Raw genomic sequence first — 18098 nt, 5'->3', positions numbered from 1 at the left:
TAATAATCAACAAGCTTTAATTTTTTTCAGTGACAAAGTATATTTGGTTCTTGCCAGCATGCAGTTTTTATATGTGCTCCTTCGTAAAGACAGGCTCACAGTCTAGGATTGACTATGGTTAGGAGAATTGATAAAAAGGAAAAAAATCTCACCCACTTTTGACAAAAATTAGGATTTAAACAGCTGCTATAGTTTTCCTGACTCCTTATAAGGGACATAACTGTATACAAATGGCAGAAGGCTACACCAAATAGCACATGTAGTATAAATAATTGTCTGTGTATACAAAAATGTTATGGGGAAATTTCAGCAGCATTAATAACAATTGTACCTTTTAAATCATCTTGAGCCTGGGGCACGTCGGGTGAAACGGCTGCATCTGAAGTGAAGGAAAGATCCTCCTCAAATGTTTCAACATGATGTCCATTCATAAATATATCAATCTAAAAACAAAATCTTTACTTAAACTATTGAACAGGAAAATCTTAATCTAATACCAGCTTATCAAATAAAAAGTCATGTTGACAGGGAGTTCAATGGAAAAGTGACAAACCTGTTGGCTTTCAGTGTTCACATGCAGCACCTAGTTATTTATTATTTATTTATTTTTATTTATTTATTTGATTTATATACCACCCTTCCAAAATGGCTCAGGGTGGTTTACAATTAAAACAGACCACTAAAACATTAAAGAGCTAAAACAAATTAAAAACAATATAACAATTAACAATTTTAAAACATTTTAAAACAACAATTAAACAATTACAGTGATTAAAAGCCCTGAAATCGGGTTCGAATATTAAAACCAATTTAAAATCCCTGGAAAGCCAGGCCAAACAAATATGTTTTAAGGGCTCTCCTGAAGGCTAGTTTGCATCATTTTTGCTGAAGTCTGTGTTGACACAGGTCTACCATGTTGAGGCTTACTAGGATATTAAAAAAACTAGTGCTTACAGGAAATCTTGCAAGGGTGAGAAGCAAGCCTCCTTATGGTGCACCAGGTAACCCAACAGACCTGGGTCAGCAGAATGTAAACGTTAATTGGAATCTGAAGACAATCTGTGCTATCCTTACTTTTAACAGACAGTTACATATTTGGGGTTTTGACCAGAAGGGGAATCTCTGAAAAGTGTGCTCAACCTCCCACCTAAATTTAGAAAACATAGGTTTGCATGCCTTTTTAGAACAAAAGATTTCTAACTTGAAAAAGTTTAAAACTATATTCTATGTTGAAGGTAGCACAATTACATAAATGCTGGGGAAATGCTCCACTGATTCTCATTCTTCACTAAAACAGAACAAGGCTTTAGTGCATACTAAATAATAGAATCTTTGTATCAATATCCAAGTGTCTGGGGAAAAATATTATGCAACAGGTTTGGCTTTAGGTCAGATTCTGGAAGTCTTTCAACAGTACGTATTATAGAACTACTGAAAGCCGATTCAAATGTTAAGCAGGGCAAATGGTACAATCTTGTACCACTTCAGAATTCACACTAGGGAATCATGTGAGAGAATGATTCAGCATGTTTTCATGTTAATATCTCCCAGCTCATACGAAGTTCTAGCTAAACCTTCTCCCTTCAATGCTCTTTGCACAGCTAAAGAGATTTTTTTATGAGAGGCTGTTTTCAAACAAGCAATTTTCTGTCTCAGGGGATATCAAACTTGGATCCCCAGTTGTTGTTGGACTACAACTTCCATCACACACTGAAGAGTGTGAGCATCTTAAATAGTAGTAGTAGCAGCAGCATCCAATCTCAAAAACCACTCTGAGTGAGGAATGGTATCCTTATATTTTAAAACAAAGTTTTATCATCTGTGTCAAAAACTTTTATACTTGGCTTTAAATCTACAAGGAACTCACAATCCACAAGGAAAAGATGAAGACAAGATTTATGTATGTGACTAAAAGAATCTGAAACACTATAATTTGTCTTGTATAATATTCCAGCTATTCATCTAGTCTGGTACAAGTACATCCAAAGGCAGACATAATTTGCAAGCCATTGTTTCAAAAAGTGGATACAAAACTGTGGTACTTTGCACCTTTGAAAACTATGGTTTTAACGTTCTCCATTATATCTGCACAGGGCAATTATGTATGTCCTCCAGTGGCAGGGGCATAGCAAGGAGAGAGCAGGCTCTTGTTCACTACACAGGCAGATTCCCCTCTCCCTGTAGCCCACCCCTCCCCATGGCAGTGCGAATGCTCATGCACACACATGTATCCTACACAGGTACACACGTGGACAAATGTGTTGGTACCCCTCCACGAAAAAAGAAGAACCCACAATTGTCTCTGAAATAACTTGAAACTGACAAAAGTAATTGGCACCCATCATTGTTTATTTCGCATTTAACAAAAATCAGACTTTGCTTTAGTGTTTTGATGCAACAGAATAGTTCAAATAATAACACAAATGAAAATGTCATGGACAAAAATGATGGGACCCTTAACCTAATATTTTGTTGCACAACCTTTAGAGGCAATCACTGCAAACAAGCGACTCCTGTAGCTCTCAATATGAGACTTCTGCACTTGTCAACAGGTAGTTTGGCCCACTCTTCCTGAGCAAACTGGTCCAGCTGTGTCAGGTTTGAAGGGTGCCTTCTCCAGACTGCATGTTTCAGTTCTTTCCATAGATGTTTGATAGGATTCAAATCAGGGCTCATAGAAGGCCACTTCAGAATAGTCCAATGTTTTGTGCTTAGCCATTCTTGGGTGCTTTTAGCTGTGTGTATTGGGTCATTATCCTGTTGGAGGATCCATGACCTGCAACTGAGACAGAGCTCCAGAATGTCTTGAGATTTCATTGTTCCCTGCACAGACTCAAGGCACCCCATGCCAGACACAGCAAAGCAGCCCCAAAACATAACCAAGCCTCCTCCATGTTTCACAGTAGGTACGGTGTTGTTTGAAAACTTCATTTTTTCATTTGTGGACATACTGCTGATGTGACTTGCCAAAAAGCTCCAGTTTTGTCTCATCGGTCCAAAGGACATTCTCCCAGAAGCATTGTGGCTTGTCATTATGCATTTTAGCAAATTCTAGTCTGGCTTTTTTCTGTTTTTCTTTCAACAGTGGAGTCCTGCTGGGTCTTCTTCCACTGAACCCACTGTCATTCAAAAAGCGACGGATAGTACGATCAGACACTGATGGACCTTGACCTTGGAGTTCAGCTTGTATCTCTTTGGAAAATGTCCTTGGCTTTTTGTCCACCACTTTCACTATCCTTCTGCCCATCCTGGGGTCGATTTTCTTCTTGCGGCCGTGTCCAGGAACCTTGGGACTGTGTCCAGGGACCTTCCCACGTCCACGAACCGGGACCTTCCCAAGTCCCATGGACCTATAACTTCTTAATCATATTTGCAACTGTTGTCACAGGAACATCAAACTGCTTGTACAGTAGATGGTCTTATAGCCTTTGCCTTTAACATGCTTGTCTATAATTTTCTTTCTGATCTCCTCAGACAACTCTTTCCTTTGCTTTCTCTGGTCCATGTTCATTGTGGGACACATGATGATAACAAACAGCAGAGTGACTACTTTTTTCCATTTCAATAGGCTGAATTGAATGCATGATTGGAGACGATTGCATGATTGGAGACACATGTGATACTAATTCAAGAAAACAGCTAATTTGGAAAATCACTCTAATCCAATTATTTATTATCTTTTCTGGGGGTACCAACAAATGTGTCCAGGCCACTTTAGAATATCTTTGTAGAATAAGCAATACTTGATCTCTTTTCGCACTTGCTTTGCTTTACTCGATGACATATCAAAGGCATGCAGGTATACATGGGACAGCTGCTGAAGGAGGAAGTTGGTGGTGGCAGTGTGGCAGCTTCCTCCAGATGCTCCACAGCACCACGGTGCAGGGCACAACAGGTTCTTTGAACCCATCTGCCCTATTACAGCTCTGCCCCTGTCCAGTGGAAAGCATTCCAGAAGGAGACTTCAAAAATACTGAATATATAAATATACATTAAAATAAAAGTGTTGGTGAAATGAACGATTTCACTACACCTGCAACTGAATTGCATTTATTTTTGTCTGTGACACATATTATAAGCATATCCCAATAAACAATTGACATCAGAGAACAAAATGTGACATATGCTGATAATACATTCCAGTGAATTGCTTTAATTACAAAACCATGTACAGTAACATCAACTGACTCTCTTGACATTAGAGAGTATAAATAGTTCTGGAACACCTTTTGAGACAAGGACATCAGAAACACAGAATGCCCATTATTTTAAAGAATAAGGAATGCTTCACATATAATATGGCAGATAGCACTCATCAAACACATGGTTAAAACAATTTATTAAGTACTATAATGCTAAACTGTAAGGCAAATACAGTACATCTCTCACCACAACCTTTCTGTATTGATTATAATCTTAAGAGCAGGAGTGTAGCTGTTATTGAGCAAGTGGGTCCATGATGGAGAGGGGGCCACTGAGGGAGAGGCCCATGAAGGATAGGCCCACTGGGATGGGGTCCATGAGGGAGAGGGGGCCCATTGGCTAGGTGAAAACTTGCTCTTTGTTCTACCTGACTCACCAGCATACTCCTGGCTCCTGACTGAAGGACTCAACTCAGCTTCAAGCAGCATTCCTCACCTCCTAACTGGCTGGAGTAGTGCTCAAGTTCAGCTCACCTCTCCCTCAGCTTGACTGACAGCCTCAGCCATCAGGGAATGTCACTGAGCATTAGCCATCCACTCATGGGGAGAGAAAGAAGGAGGGATGCTGCCTGACACTGTCCCCCACCCCCAACTCCCCTAAGCTGAGTCAGAGCTGAAATTGTCTTCCATTAAAGGAGTTTAGGGGTCCTTTTTGAACTTTGCCCTTGTTAGAAAGAAAAGGGTACAATCATAATACTCATTTTTTCTGCTCCCCCCCCCCGCATATTCCTTAGCACCTGGGATCAGTTTACTCCTAAATCCTGGGGTGAAATCTGAGACTCCATTCCCCATGGAAAACTTCCCAGGGGCCCATCTTTACTTCTTGTCCCAGAATCCACTCCAACCTTGCTACACTCCTTTTTAGAAGTCTAATTACACTTCTCTGAAAACCTACAGAACTTTTGAACATGGTTGTGAGCGAGATGTAGACCCCAGTTCTAACCATATACATGATTAGAATTTACTACAAGTTTTAGCTTGCCCTTCGCCCAGAATCAACACTGGCTGAAATCCAGTGTTGGATTTTAACAGCAACCAGATAACACTGGCTGAAATCCAGACTAATTTATTCAATAGTTCTACTCAGGAGTTACTCTAAAAGATGACATCATTCCTACAGGACTTCCATTAAGTAATCTAGTCAGGATGTCAGCCACTGTTCATTCAGCACTTGGCAGAAGCTACTACATAGTTCTGGAGAATTGTGCAAGGCACTATTTGGGGGCAGATGAGGTGGAGAGGGTGGCAGGGCCACCACAGGCCTTGAACTTCCTATTCTTAGGCCCACAGAACACCGATTGCCTACATAGGTGGCAACACATAGCTAGGAGTTTCCTCACTACATTCAGGCAAGCACGTCTGCTGGCAGTGGCTGTCATCAGGAGCTGGCCCAAGATTTTTCTTCTGCAGCAACAGCTACAAGAAGGGAATGTTTTAAGGACTGCTGCTTAGACAGCAGCTCTTACCTTAACATTCTTTTTTGGATAAAGGAAGAAAGCAGGTTTCAAAACTGGAGACCTTGAAAAGAAATTACAGGAAATACAAACAATTTAAGATCTATATCAGACAAAATCCTTTTAGAAGGTTTTTATATACTGTCTGTATGCATTTCAAAAACGGTTAAGGGCTTAGAATAGCAAACTATCAAAAGTACAGGAGGATTTAAAATTATTCAGCATCTCTGGCAATGCAGTTCTGATCAACATTGGAATGACTGGATAATACAACAATTCCCTAGAAATATAATGATTGGTAGGTATTTTTACTGTAGGCAAATCCCACAGTCAGATTTTCTTAGAAAGACGTGAATATATTAATAAGAATACCAACTAAAGCAATATCTGATGTGTCAACATACAGTGTAGAATATTCAATAAACTACCAAGTTAGCCAATAAAACAAGCCAAGCAACTGGCTTGGAGTCACACAAGTTTCAATAAAGTAAAAAAGTTTACAATCCCCCTTCATAAAAACTTACACTTTTGGACGGCCTCCAACAATTCCAGTTAGACCAGGTGCTAAAAGTGAAAATTTTAAAACATCAGGTATTAAAAAAACATAAGGCAGTTTACAATAAATTAAAGCTGAATATGTTTCGATGTTCAAATTGCAATATACTCCAAAGTCAACTCATGTTTCTCAAGTGAAAGTGATCCTGAGTTGGAATGGGGTCAGAAGGAAAAGGATCAAAGCACCCTCTCGCTACATACTGTACCATCCGTTTCCTCCACTGAGACTTACAACCTACCCAGACTACTTTTGAGTTAAAACAAACAAAGGAATCACATAACTACTTAGCAAGTTGAGCCTAACAGTGCCTTTACAGGGCAGACTACATAACTTTGGACCTCCTGCAGATGTTGAACTACAACTCCATCCCCAGCACGGCATCCCTCCAGTAGCTGTTGCTGGTGTCTATCTTATGTTTCTTTTTTAGATTGTGAGTCCTTTGGGGACAGGGAGCCATTTTATTTATTTATTTATTTATTTCTACGTAAACCACTTTGGGAACTTTTGTTAAAAAGCGGTATATAAATATTGGTCATATTCATATTCCTATCATCCCTATTTGCCACTCTGGTTGTAGGTGATGGGAGTTGTAGTCCAAGAACAGCTGGAGTTGTGCAGCCCTGCTCTGTTGCCTTCCTACTTAGATCAGGATCTTAGACCTCTTTACCTGTGTCTCAAAATCAACACCTTTGCCAACCCACCCTTTGATGTTCACATCAGTGAAGTGGCAGCTAAGGTGAGTCTTCAAGGCTCACGTGGCAGAGGTTCATATGGAAAATCCTTAGGGAACAAGCGCTATGCTTAGAGCCAGAGATGGCAAATTACTTATCCCACAGTGAGTGGAAAGAGCACAAACTTATATGGTGAAAGAAATAGCGTTTCTGGGCTAGGAGTGCAGGAGTTAGCTGACAAGAGCCAGAGTTTGGTGATTAGAGCGGAGGTTCAGGGAATGGAGCAAGGGGACCAGAAGATGTTTGGGACTGAGAATCTCAAGGCTTGACCTGAACGAATAGCTTCATTGCTCCTTCAGATCTGAGAAGCTGTAGTCACAGCACTTACCAACATAAACTTTTCAAGCTCTAAAGCCACAGGCATATAAAATAAGCATTCTATAGTTATAATATTGCACACTACATATGAATAACTGATGCTTACATAGGTCAATTATAATTGCTGTATTTATTTCCTCTCTATTCAAAAAGATAAGAAATCTTTTAGGATAATTTATTCAAACATAAATAGGGACTGGTCTAGCTAATCTGTTGAACTTAGGACATTTCTTGAAGTAGCTTCCAACACACTTGTCATCAGTCATAATATTTACATATACTCAGGCACTTTAAAATCTCAAGCTGCACTAACCAGCTGTCATCATGGTGTCAACCTCCGGTCATTTCAATGTGAAATAAGGGTCAGCACATATGTTTTGCAGTTAGGAAGGTTTTTTATAACTGAAAGAAACACTTTTAAAAGATGATAATATTACAATGTTCCTTGCTGATATTGTTGAAAATTGGTTTTACTGTAGCTAGTTAAATAAGGGGTGGGGGGAAACAGGCAACATGAGAATATCAAAGAATATTCCATTCATAAAAGGGGGGAAATCTTTTGGACCATTTGAATGTGTTGCTGCTTGGTCATTCCTCCAGTTATGACAAAGGATGTGGACACCTGTAGAAGAATATCAGATCTGACTGCCTTTCAACTCCTGGCAAAACCCATAGAATATCATAATTAATGCTATGCTTGTTTACTTGGGAAACCGTCACTGCAATGAATGGGTGGCATCTCATCTTTTGTGGAATGACACTCCGTTAGCAGAAGCTCTTCTCATGAACAGAAGAAACTTCTGCTGGTGGGGTGCGAGTCTAGATGCTGCCCAGTGTGATTAGTTTTGGGGTAAGGATACTTGACACCCTACGTCCAGATACATAACATTTAATATATCAATCTGTGCTTAATTTCATTGGTTCACAAATCCTGCACCTTTACAAGCACAAGAGCTCCATAGCCCTCAAGAATATATTTCTGAGAGCTGCATAACCCTCAGAGACCTATTTCTGGCAGCAAACAGGGCTTTTGAAGGGAGAATAGGAAAGTGTACATTACATCCCCTTGCTCTCCCAACTTGCTGGGCCGCAAGGAAAGCTTGAAGTGCAGTGAGTGACCTGACTGTTTAGAAGGGTAGAGCCAATGGTGGCGTGAGGACATCGCCGACCCCTGTCCTGCCCGCTGCCGCCGTTCCCCGCCACCCAAGCTATGCCCCCTGCATCTGATGTCAGACGCCAGGCGCGGCCCCTGAGCACAGTGGCCTGGGTTCTTTGACCCCTGCACCCCCTGGGGACAATGGTGGCTCCACCCCGGAAAGCTGTGGTGCGCCTCTTGCTCCACCCTCGTAAATTTCTGGAGAATGTGGGCCACCAATAATAAGCCATTTGGATATAGGACCAATGTTTAACAAGGCTTCCCATGTTTATAATATACTTTTGACTTCCTCTAATACTGAGACTATTCACACGTACAAGAGCTCTAAGGAATGGGTTTTTTGTAAACAATATTTTTGCAGATATGCTGCACAAGGAAATGCATTTTAAAGGTTTAAAAAAATCCCTCCTGCAAGCAACCTCTATTAGTAATAAATGTCAAGATGGTTACTTCTGTTTTGTGTTGATATTTAAAATGAAATAGATGAGTATGGTTTTACTTTGCTGGTGGGTAAAACATAGAATTTATTGTCAATTACAGACTGTGACTATACTCTGACCCTGCTTCTGTAAACACAGTTTAAATCAACAAACAGTGTATCAGCTCTGTCTCTAGGCCACTGCGGAAGCAATAAATGAAAAGTCTATTCACATGGCTAATGTACTCCTACTGTCCCAAGCAGTATCATGACTTAAATGTAAAGTAACTTCAGTACAAATTAAGACGTTAAAAGTCAGCCCATATACATGTTCTAAGAACATTCATATTTCTCATTTGTGATGCTTACCATTACAGTTCAATGAATGATTGAACTGTTAAGTTAGGTCCTCCTGCTCAGAAAAAAATATGTGGATATTCGAGCCCAAGGTAAGTTCTACATGAATGTGCTCAAGAGAACTCATTAAAAAGTGAACCCATAAGTGAGAACACTTTAAGTAACATATGAGTAAGCCTACAGCTGTGACAAGACTCATTTTAGATATATCTCACACATTTCATCATTTCCACACTTTAATTTTAAAAAATGCATTGCACTTTTATTAATTAAACCAGATACTATGCAAGGGATAAAATACCCCCACTTTGAAACTGTTTAGTAACAAAGCATAACAAAAGAACAATGAAAATTTCATATCTAAATATCGGGAAAAGGAGATTTAAAGTTTACCCATTCCTGTTCCAGCTGAGGCAATCTCTCTGGAGAAGATTTCCACAGCTTTTTTCTGCTTATGAAGTACAGCCAACCAAATAACAACTTCCCGTGGACCCTGTATCCAGATATTAGAAACAAGTGAACATCTACATCACCATGCAGTAGGTTAGTTTAATACATAACTCTCTTTAAAAATTCCCAGTTACAAAAATAGTTTGAGACACTGCAAGAGAAATCAGTGACATTCTTGATTTAAATAGTAAAGTAAATTGTTCTCTCATATCCATTTCACATATGATGCAGCAGTAAACTCGTGTTTGCCACAAGCATAGAATCATGAAGGAGCTGCAGCCAATTACAGCTCCTTGGCAAGAGAACCTGAATGCCATACACATTTACAAAAACACACTTGTCAAGCTCACACAATACATTTTGTGAGCACATCTTCAAACTGATATATGAATCAACCCTTAGCCTTTGTTTTTGTCTGTTCCAAAAATTGACACTGTTTGTTCAAATATTTTTAAAATAAATGCTTTTTTTAAAAAAAATTGAACATATGAAGCTGCCTTTTACTGACTGTTGATTTATTTAACTCAGCATTATCTACAACAGCTGGCAATAGCTCTCCAGTTGTTTCAGGCAGGGCTGGTTTGCAGTCCCAGCTGAAGACACCAGAGACAGAACCTAGAACATTCAGCATGCAAAACAGATGTTCTACCACTGAGCTAAGGATCATCTTCTTACAGGCCCTTTTGACAGTACACCACTTAAGTGTACAAACTTAAGCGGTTTGTGGAGTTGAGAAAAGCTCTGGTGCTCCATGATGTTACACAACTGTTGGTGGACGAACATCTCCAGGAAATATTCTAGGTTGTACTACAAGGTTGTGCAACCTGTTGTGCATTATATTGTGCAACTTGTCAACATCTTCCACTAGCACAAGGACTAGTCCAAAACAGACATTTCTTTCTTTGCACAACATCCTTCTGCTACAACCCACACTAGTGCAACAGCATTGTGCAAGCACTTTGTTGGGAGCTTGTATTCCAAACACTAGTCTGGAATACAAGCTCCTAACATAGTGGCACTAGCTAGTGCCTGTTCTTCATTGTAAGGCCCGGGAACTAGTGGCAGCCCCCATCAACCCTTAGTGCCGTTCCCTGACTAATTATTTATTGGGCCTGTGTGAAACTTTGGCCAAGGCTGAATAGTCTGCACAGACCCCCTGGCACTATGTGGGATGACTATACTCACTTTGCAGTGTTTTGCCCTGCACCAGGGGACTCCTTTAAAGGAAATGGAGCCCTCTTGAACATCTGCACCACCTTGAAAGGCAAGCACAGAATGCTGGGAAGAATGACTCTCACATTGATTTATTTTTTATTTTTATTTTTTTTTGCCAATGTGGCTCCCGCTTGAAAAATAGTGAAGATCACTGAGCTAGCACAATATCCTTGCACCAGTGAAACATTTTTGTGCAAGCATAATGTTAGTCAGGATCTTAGCCAGCATTTATTATCTCTGTTCAATCTTTTCTCACATATGGCCAGCTCCATCAAAGATGGGAAAATGCCCTCACTTCTTTTTCAAAAGTAATTCAGAATTTGTCATAATAAGAACATACACAATCTGCATAACGAGATCTTTTTAAAAAGAGGCCCATTACAGCCAGCGTGGTGTAGTGGTTAGGGTGCTGGACTAGGACCAGGGAGACCCAAGTTCAAATCCCCATTCAGCCATGAGACTAGCTGGGTGACTCTGGGCCAGTCACTTCTCTCTCAGCCTAACCTACTTCACAGGGTTGTTGTGAGGAGAAACTGAAGTATGTACTAAACTGCTCTGGGCTCCTTGGAGGAAGAGTGGGATATAATAATAATAATAATAATAATAATAAAATAATAAATAATAAAACAATAAATAAATAAATAATAAAACAGTTCAATCACATTATGAAAGGCGGTGATATTGAACAATGGCTAACAACTGGGAAAACTCATCTCATTATGAAAGACCCAGCAAAAGGTGCAGTTCCAAGTAATTATAGACTGATAACCTGCCTGCCAACCATGTTCAAATTATTAACTGGAATAATAGCAGATGAAGTGATGCAACAATTATTAACTAACAAACAGCTTCCAGTTGAACAGAAAGGAAATTGCCCGAACACCAGAGGCACAAAAGACCAGCTGCTGATTGACAAAATGATTTTAGAAAACTGCAAGAGAAGAAAAACAAATCTAAAGTGTTGCATGGATTGACTACAAGAAAGCCTTCGATTCATTGCCTCACACATGGATACTAAAATGTTTAGAAACAACTGGTGTCAGCAAAAACATTCAGATATTTATTAAAAAAGCAATGAGTATGTGGAGTACACAGTTAACAATCAATGTTAACACAGTTAACAATCAATGGTGAAACACTTGGACAGGTTAGCATTAGAAGAGGTATTTTCCAAGGGGACTCATTATCCCCTCTATTGTTTGTAATCGCCATGACCCCACTTTCACAAATACTAAACAAAACATGCCTCGGATACCAAACATCTAAAACATCCAGTAAAATCAACCATCTGCTGTACATGGACAATCTGAAGTTGTATGGAAAGTCCCAGTTAGAAATCGAATCACAGCTAAACACTGTCTGTATATTCAGCAGCGATATAGCAATGGAGTTTGGACTAGACAAGTGTGCTGCATTAATAATGAACAGAGGGTTAGGGTTAGGGTGGAAGCAACATCAAGAACCAATGGAAGCAACATCAAGAACCTGGAAGAGAAAGAACCTTACAAATACCTGGGCATTCTCCAGGCTGATAACATCGCACACACTGAAGTTAAAAGAAAAATTGGAAGTGAATACATCAGGAGAATTAGAAAAATCCTCAAGTCCAAACTCAATGGCGGGAACATCATACAAGCCATAAACACCTGGGCTATACCTGTTATTAGATACACTGCAGGAATAATAGACTGGACCCAGACAGAGCTAGAGACGCTAGATCGTAAGACCAGGAAAATCATGACCATCAATCATGCTTTGCACCCCCGCAGTGATGTCGATAGGCTATACCTCCCTCGCAGCTCAGGTGGAAGAGGAATGCTGCAAGTCCATCAAACAGTAGAGGAGGAGAAAAGAGGCCTTGAAGAATATATAAGGGACAGTGAAGAAGATGCACTTCAAATGGTCAAGAACGTGAAACTATTCAACACCAATGAAACAAAACAGGCCTACAAGAAAGAACAAGTCAAGAACCGAGAAGAAAAATGCAGAAATAAGCCCCTGCATGGTCAATATTTGCACAATATAAGTGGAAAATCAGACATCACCAAGACCTGGCAATGGCTTAAGAATGGCAACTTGAAGAAAGAAACAGAGGGTTTAATTCTGGCTGCACAAGAACAGGCACTAAGAACAAATGCAATAAGAGCAAAAGTAGAAAAATCCACAACAAACAGCAAATGCCGCCTTTGTAAAGAAGCAGATGAAACAGTGGACCACTTGATCAGCTGTTGTAAGAAGATCGCACAGACTGACTACAAACAAAGGCATGACAAGGTAGCAGGGATGATACACTGGAACATCTGCAAAAAATACAAGCTGCCTGCAGCCAAGAATTGGTGGGACCATAAAATTGAAAAAGTTGAAGAAAATGAAGATGTAAAAATATTATGGGACTTCCGACTACAAACAGACAAACATCTGCCACACAATACACCAGATATCACTGTAGTTGAGAAGAAACAAGTCAAAATAATCGACATAGCAATACCAGGGGATAGCAGAATAGAAGAAAAAGAAATAGAAAAAATCACCAAATACAAAGATCTACAAATTGAAATTGAAAGGCTATGGCAGAAAAAGACCAAAATAATCCCAGTGGTAATTGGCGCCCTGGGTGCAGTTCCAAAAGACCTTGAAGAGCACCTCAACACCATAGGGGCCACAGAAATCACCATCAGCCAATTACAAAAAGCAGCTTTACTGGGAACAGCCTATATTCTGCGACGATATCTATAACCATTGACAATAAAATTCTGGCATCCCAGGTCCTTGGGAAGGACTCGATGTCTGGCTAAAACAAACCAGTCAATAATACCTGTCTGACTGTGTAAACAAGAAATAATAATAATAATTGTAAGAAAAATGTGAAACACAAAAAATGCAAAAGTTAGAAAAAGAGTAACATGTGAATCAGAAATCACAGGGCACCATTCCTATTATACATTAGGTATACAATATATTTTTGAAGTACCTCTAGAAACATAACTTATTACAGTTCTGTGCATGCATGGCAACTGATATTAGTCTTAGATTTTCAGATGATACAAATAGCAGCCAACATGTTGCTCAGTGAAATGCAGGTGTTTTCCGAACTGCCTATGCCACTGCAAACACCTAAAAAGTGGGGGTGGGTCAGGATGTCAGTCTTGCACAACGGTGTGCTTTTGTCAGATACTTAAACTGGGATGATCGCAGTTCCATGGCACTACTTACATAGGAAATAACCTAAGTAGCATTGCAGAAGTGCTATCATGCCAGCATAAGTATCTGTGCAAGAGCGTTCTTGCGGAAGACTGAGAGAGTTTTTTTTAAGTGCTCATAGTGGCATGAGTGGTCGGTTCAGAACCACTTGTGTTTCACTGCACAATATTTTGGTCATCATATATAGTCACTGACTCTTAGAATGTTGAGCATTAAAAATTTATGACCAACACTCAACATTTTAAACTTGCAATTTATCTTTCTTTTAAAAATAGTCAAAGTTTCGATCTTTTCCCTAATGTAAACTTTTGAATGCCTGGCCTTTATCAGTATCAGGGTCACAATGTTAACTCTCAAATGGCATAGATTAAGTCACATTCTGTACAGAAAGCATTTTGATCATGAGAACATTATATTTTTAAAAACAGAAAGAGCAAACCAAGCTATGCATTTTGTTATATGCATATTGTATTATATTTCTAAAAAACAATAAAGAAGATTTAAATATCAAATACATGTACATGATTTCCAAAATGTACATGTACAGATTAAAATACTGAAAACAGCTTCTACTGGAGTCATAGGTACAGTTAGTTCTTCGACTGCATTCATATGCAAACTTACTTGAAAGAAGTCATACTGAAATCAGTAAGGCTTATCTACAAGTAAACTGGTTTAGGATCAGAGTATTATAAGTGTCTTGGCTAATGCAAATCAGGTGTTCTGAGAGTCTCAATCCTTTACATTTAAGTCCCCATCTATGCCACAGAAATTCACTGCTGAATTAGAGATGAATTATTTTAAGATGAAATAAATTGGGAAGCTCCTACTAACTTTTCAGATGCCAACTATGATTTTATAATGTATATTTTTCAGTTTTAAATCATGTTTGATATGATCCACTTTTATCTACAGAACTAATAAAAACCCAGTGCCCCCAAAGCATGCTGTAATATAGGAACAATGATATAAGGAAAAGCTACAGGGACTGAAGTGCAAGGTAGAGTGCAAGTGAAGGAAGGCTTCTCTCAAATCCGACAGATTGCAACACAGAGCAAGCACATTTGAAGATCTATGCTCTGGCAATGCGTGCAGCAAAGAAACAGTTCTTTTCTGCCCACATTGCTTCTGCAAGCTCACATCCAGCAGAGATGTATAAGGCTGTGAGAGGGCTAGTACATGCCCCCACTCCCCTGAATGAGTATTTGGATCCATCAGTTACCCATTGTGATGGTTTTAATGAGTTTTTCACAGATAAAATCTCTTGTATTCGAGCTGAACTAGACTTACTGCAGAGTCTATTGTAGAGGTGTCCAGCAGCTTCTCTTGTGTGGCTAAACTAGATCAATTTGAGTTTGTGACTCCCAAGGATGTGGACAAGATACTTGGGACACTGTGCCTCACCACCTGTTCTCTCGACCCTTGCCCAACATGGCTTACGTATATTATCTAGATGCAAGTTTATTGGAGAGGGCCTTGTTAAGATCATTAACGCTTCTCTGAGGGAGGGCAGGATGCCTCTTTGTCTCAAGGAGGCAATTATTAGACCACTCTTGCATTGGAAAGCCTGCATTGGATCCCTCAGAAATGGACAATTATAGGCCTGTCTCCAACTTCCCAGTTGGGCAAGGTGATCAAGAGGGCGGTGGTATCTCAACTCCAGGCTGTCTTGGAGGAAGCGGATTATCTGGACCCATTTCAAACTGGCTTTCGGGGAGGCTATGGAGTTGAGATGGCCTTGGTGCCGATCAACGCCATCTCAACTCCATAGCCTGCCCGAAAGCAGTTGGATGATCTTTTGGATGATCTCCAATTAGAAATTGACAGAGGGAGTGCGATTGTTGATCCTCTGTTTATCTTTTTGGATCTCTTGGTGGCTTTCAATACCATCAATTATGGTATCCTTCTAGGGCACCTGAATGGGGTTGGGAGTGGGAGGCATGGCTTTGCAGTGGTTCTACTCCTCCCTCTCAAGTATGTTCCAGATGATGTTGTTTTGAGATTGTTGCTCTTCAAAACAAGAGCTATGGAGGTATGGAGTCCCGCAAAGCTCCATACTGTCTCCAATGCTTTGTAACATCTACATAAAATCACTGGGAGAGATCACCAGAGAATTTGGTGCAGAGTGTTATCAGTATGCTGATAACAGAGTACACACACAGAAGGAAGAATTCTCTTTTCACTTGTATACTCATTTTCATTTTCCCTTCCTTCAGGGAGGGAAGAAGATGATAGAAAGATGATGGAAGAATGAAGAGATGATGGAAATAGGCAAATGAAAAAGAAGACATTTTCACACTGTTGACTAAAATGAAAACCCTCTATTTCATACTTACATCATCTATATTCTTTCTGGCATGTGGTCCATATGTTTCCTCAGAACCTAAAATCTGTATGTTAATTGCACTGTAGTCCTCATATCCCAGCTGACTGAACATCATGCGAGTTCTGAAAAAAGTCAAATATAATCAACGCATTGTTGCTAAAGGAATATTTGAAGTAACTGAGACTAGACCATAGGTAATTGGTATTATTTGAAGTATACCAGAATATTTGAAATAACTGAGACTAGATCACAGGTCTAGTCTGACCCAGACTACATGTGACAGCAGCAGAGCTGAGGTTTGCAGTAGGGATGTGCCCAAACCATGGTTCAAAGTGCTGTTCGAAAACTTTCAGGGAAATTCAAAAGGGAACTTTAATAAAAAAGAAAGCAGGTGATTACATTAGGCTTGTGCCTCAAACGTTTCGGAGGCCATTATGGAGGTATCCGAAACGTTTCGGCTCCGGGGGCCATTTCTGTGCTTCGGCACCAGTGGGGGTAGTCCTTTAAGGGTGGGGGAGGGTGCACTCACCCCTCCCGCCGCATATCCCCCACCGGTGCTCCGTTACTTTTAAGCCCCTTGGGGCGCCAGCGTTCCTCCCTGCCACCCCGTTTTCGTCATCGGCCGGAAGTGGCTGGAAGAAGCAAGCGCGCGTGCACCTGTTTTGAGCGTGCACGCGCCCGTCTGCCATGTGGGTGCGCGTGCACAATGGGCGCACGCGCAGTTACTTCTTCTGGCCACTTCCGGACGATGACAAAAATGGGGCGGCAGGGAGGAACGCTGCCGCCCCGAGGGGCTTAAAACTAACGGTGTGCAGGCCGGGGATATGTGGCAGGAGGGGTGAGTGTACCCTCCCCCGCCCTTAAAGGACTACCCCCGCCGGTGCCGAAGAAACTTCGTGCACATCCCTAGATTACATGCTCTCCGCCGCCCATTCCAGCTGGGGTGACACCCATGCCAAAGAGCTCTACATGCCATCAGCAATACATGGCGTCTGTGCATATGTGGGCACCATTTGCATGGTCAGCAACACCATGCTGACCACACAAATGGTGCCCGAGCATGTGTGGATGGCATGTGTGTACTGACAGTGCGTGGGGCTTTGGGGGATAAGCACCACCCCAGCAGGAAGCTGGAAGTGGCTGCAGAGAGCAAGTAAGCACCTGCTTTCTGTTTTATTAAAGTTCTCTTTTGAATTTCCCAGAGAATGTGTGAACCACACTTCAAACTGTGGTTCAGGCACTTCTCTAGTTCACAGTCTATCCTTTCAGGGGCTTTTTCTTCATGTGAACTCTGAAAACAGATGTGAGCTCAGCTGGGAAGGTTATCAGACTGAAACCTGCCTTCATTTCATATGTGAATGAGGCAATACTTAAATATTAAGTAAAAATAATATTTAAATCTGCAAGTCTGCCACAGTCACATGTAGCTTGGGTTGGAGAGTACAGTTTATTCATTTATTTTTAATTTATATTCTGCTCTTCCTCCAAGGAGCCCTGAGAGGTGTAAATGGTTATGTTTATCCCCACAACACTTCTGTGAGGTACGTTGGGCTGAGAGATAAGTGACTAGCCTAGGGTCACCCAGTGATTTTCATGGCTGAACAGGAATTTGAACTTGGGTCTCCCCAGTCCTAGTCAACACTCAAATGTGACATATCATTTACTGACATCCTGACTAATGATGTATGTGTAGTTCTAACAAGAGCATGTGCAC

General features: G+C 40.6%; 1 protein-coding gene across 2 annotated transcripts in view; it reads right to left on the bottom strand.

Moving 5' to 3' along the window:
* The window catches only part of LOC128328277 (uncharacterized), an 89117-nt gene that overhangs the window by 31118 nt on the left and 39901 nt on the right, over nucleotides 1-18098 (bottom strand). For both annotated transcript variants that reach the window (XM_053258111.1, XM_053258112.1), the window contains exons 12-16: nucleotides 16395-16506; nucleotides 9586-9685; nucleotides 6181-6220; nucleotides 5669-5720; nucleotides 332-443 (exon numbers count right to left, since the gene is read on the bottom strand). In XM_053258111.1, coding sequence (XP_053114086.1) covers nucleotides 332-443; nucleotides 5669-5720; nucleotides 6181-6220; nucleotides 9586-9685; nucleotides 16395-16506 — 416 coding nt within the window. The remainder of the gene's footprint in view (nucleotides 1-331; nucleotides 444-5668; nucleotides 5721-6180; nucleotides 6221-9585; nucleotides 9686-16394; nucleotides 16507-18098) is intronic.

The sequence above is a fragment of the Hemicordylus capensis genome, chromosome 5 (genome assembly GCF_027244095.1).
Source record: "Hemicordylus capensis ecotype Gifberg chromosome 5, rHemCap1.1.pri, whole genome shotgun sequence".
In the NCBI taxonomy this organism is placed as follows: domain Eukaryota; kingdom Metazoa; phylum Chordata; class Lepidosauria; order Squamata; family Cordylidae; genus Hemicordylus; species Hemicordylus capensis.
This window is presented reverse-complemented; position numbering and strand designations above follow the sequence as displayed.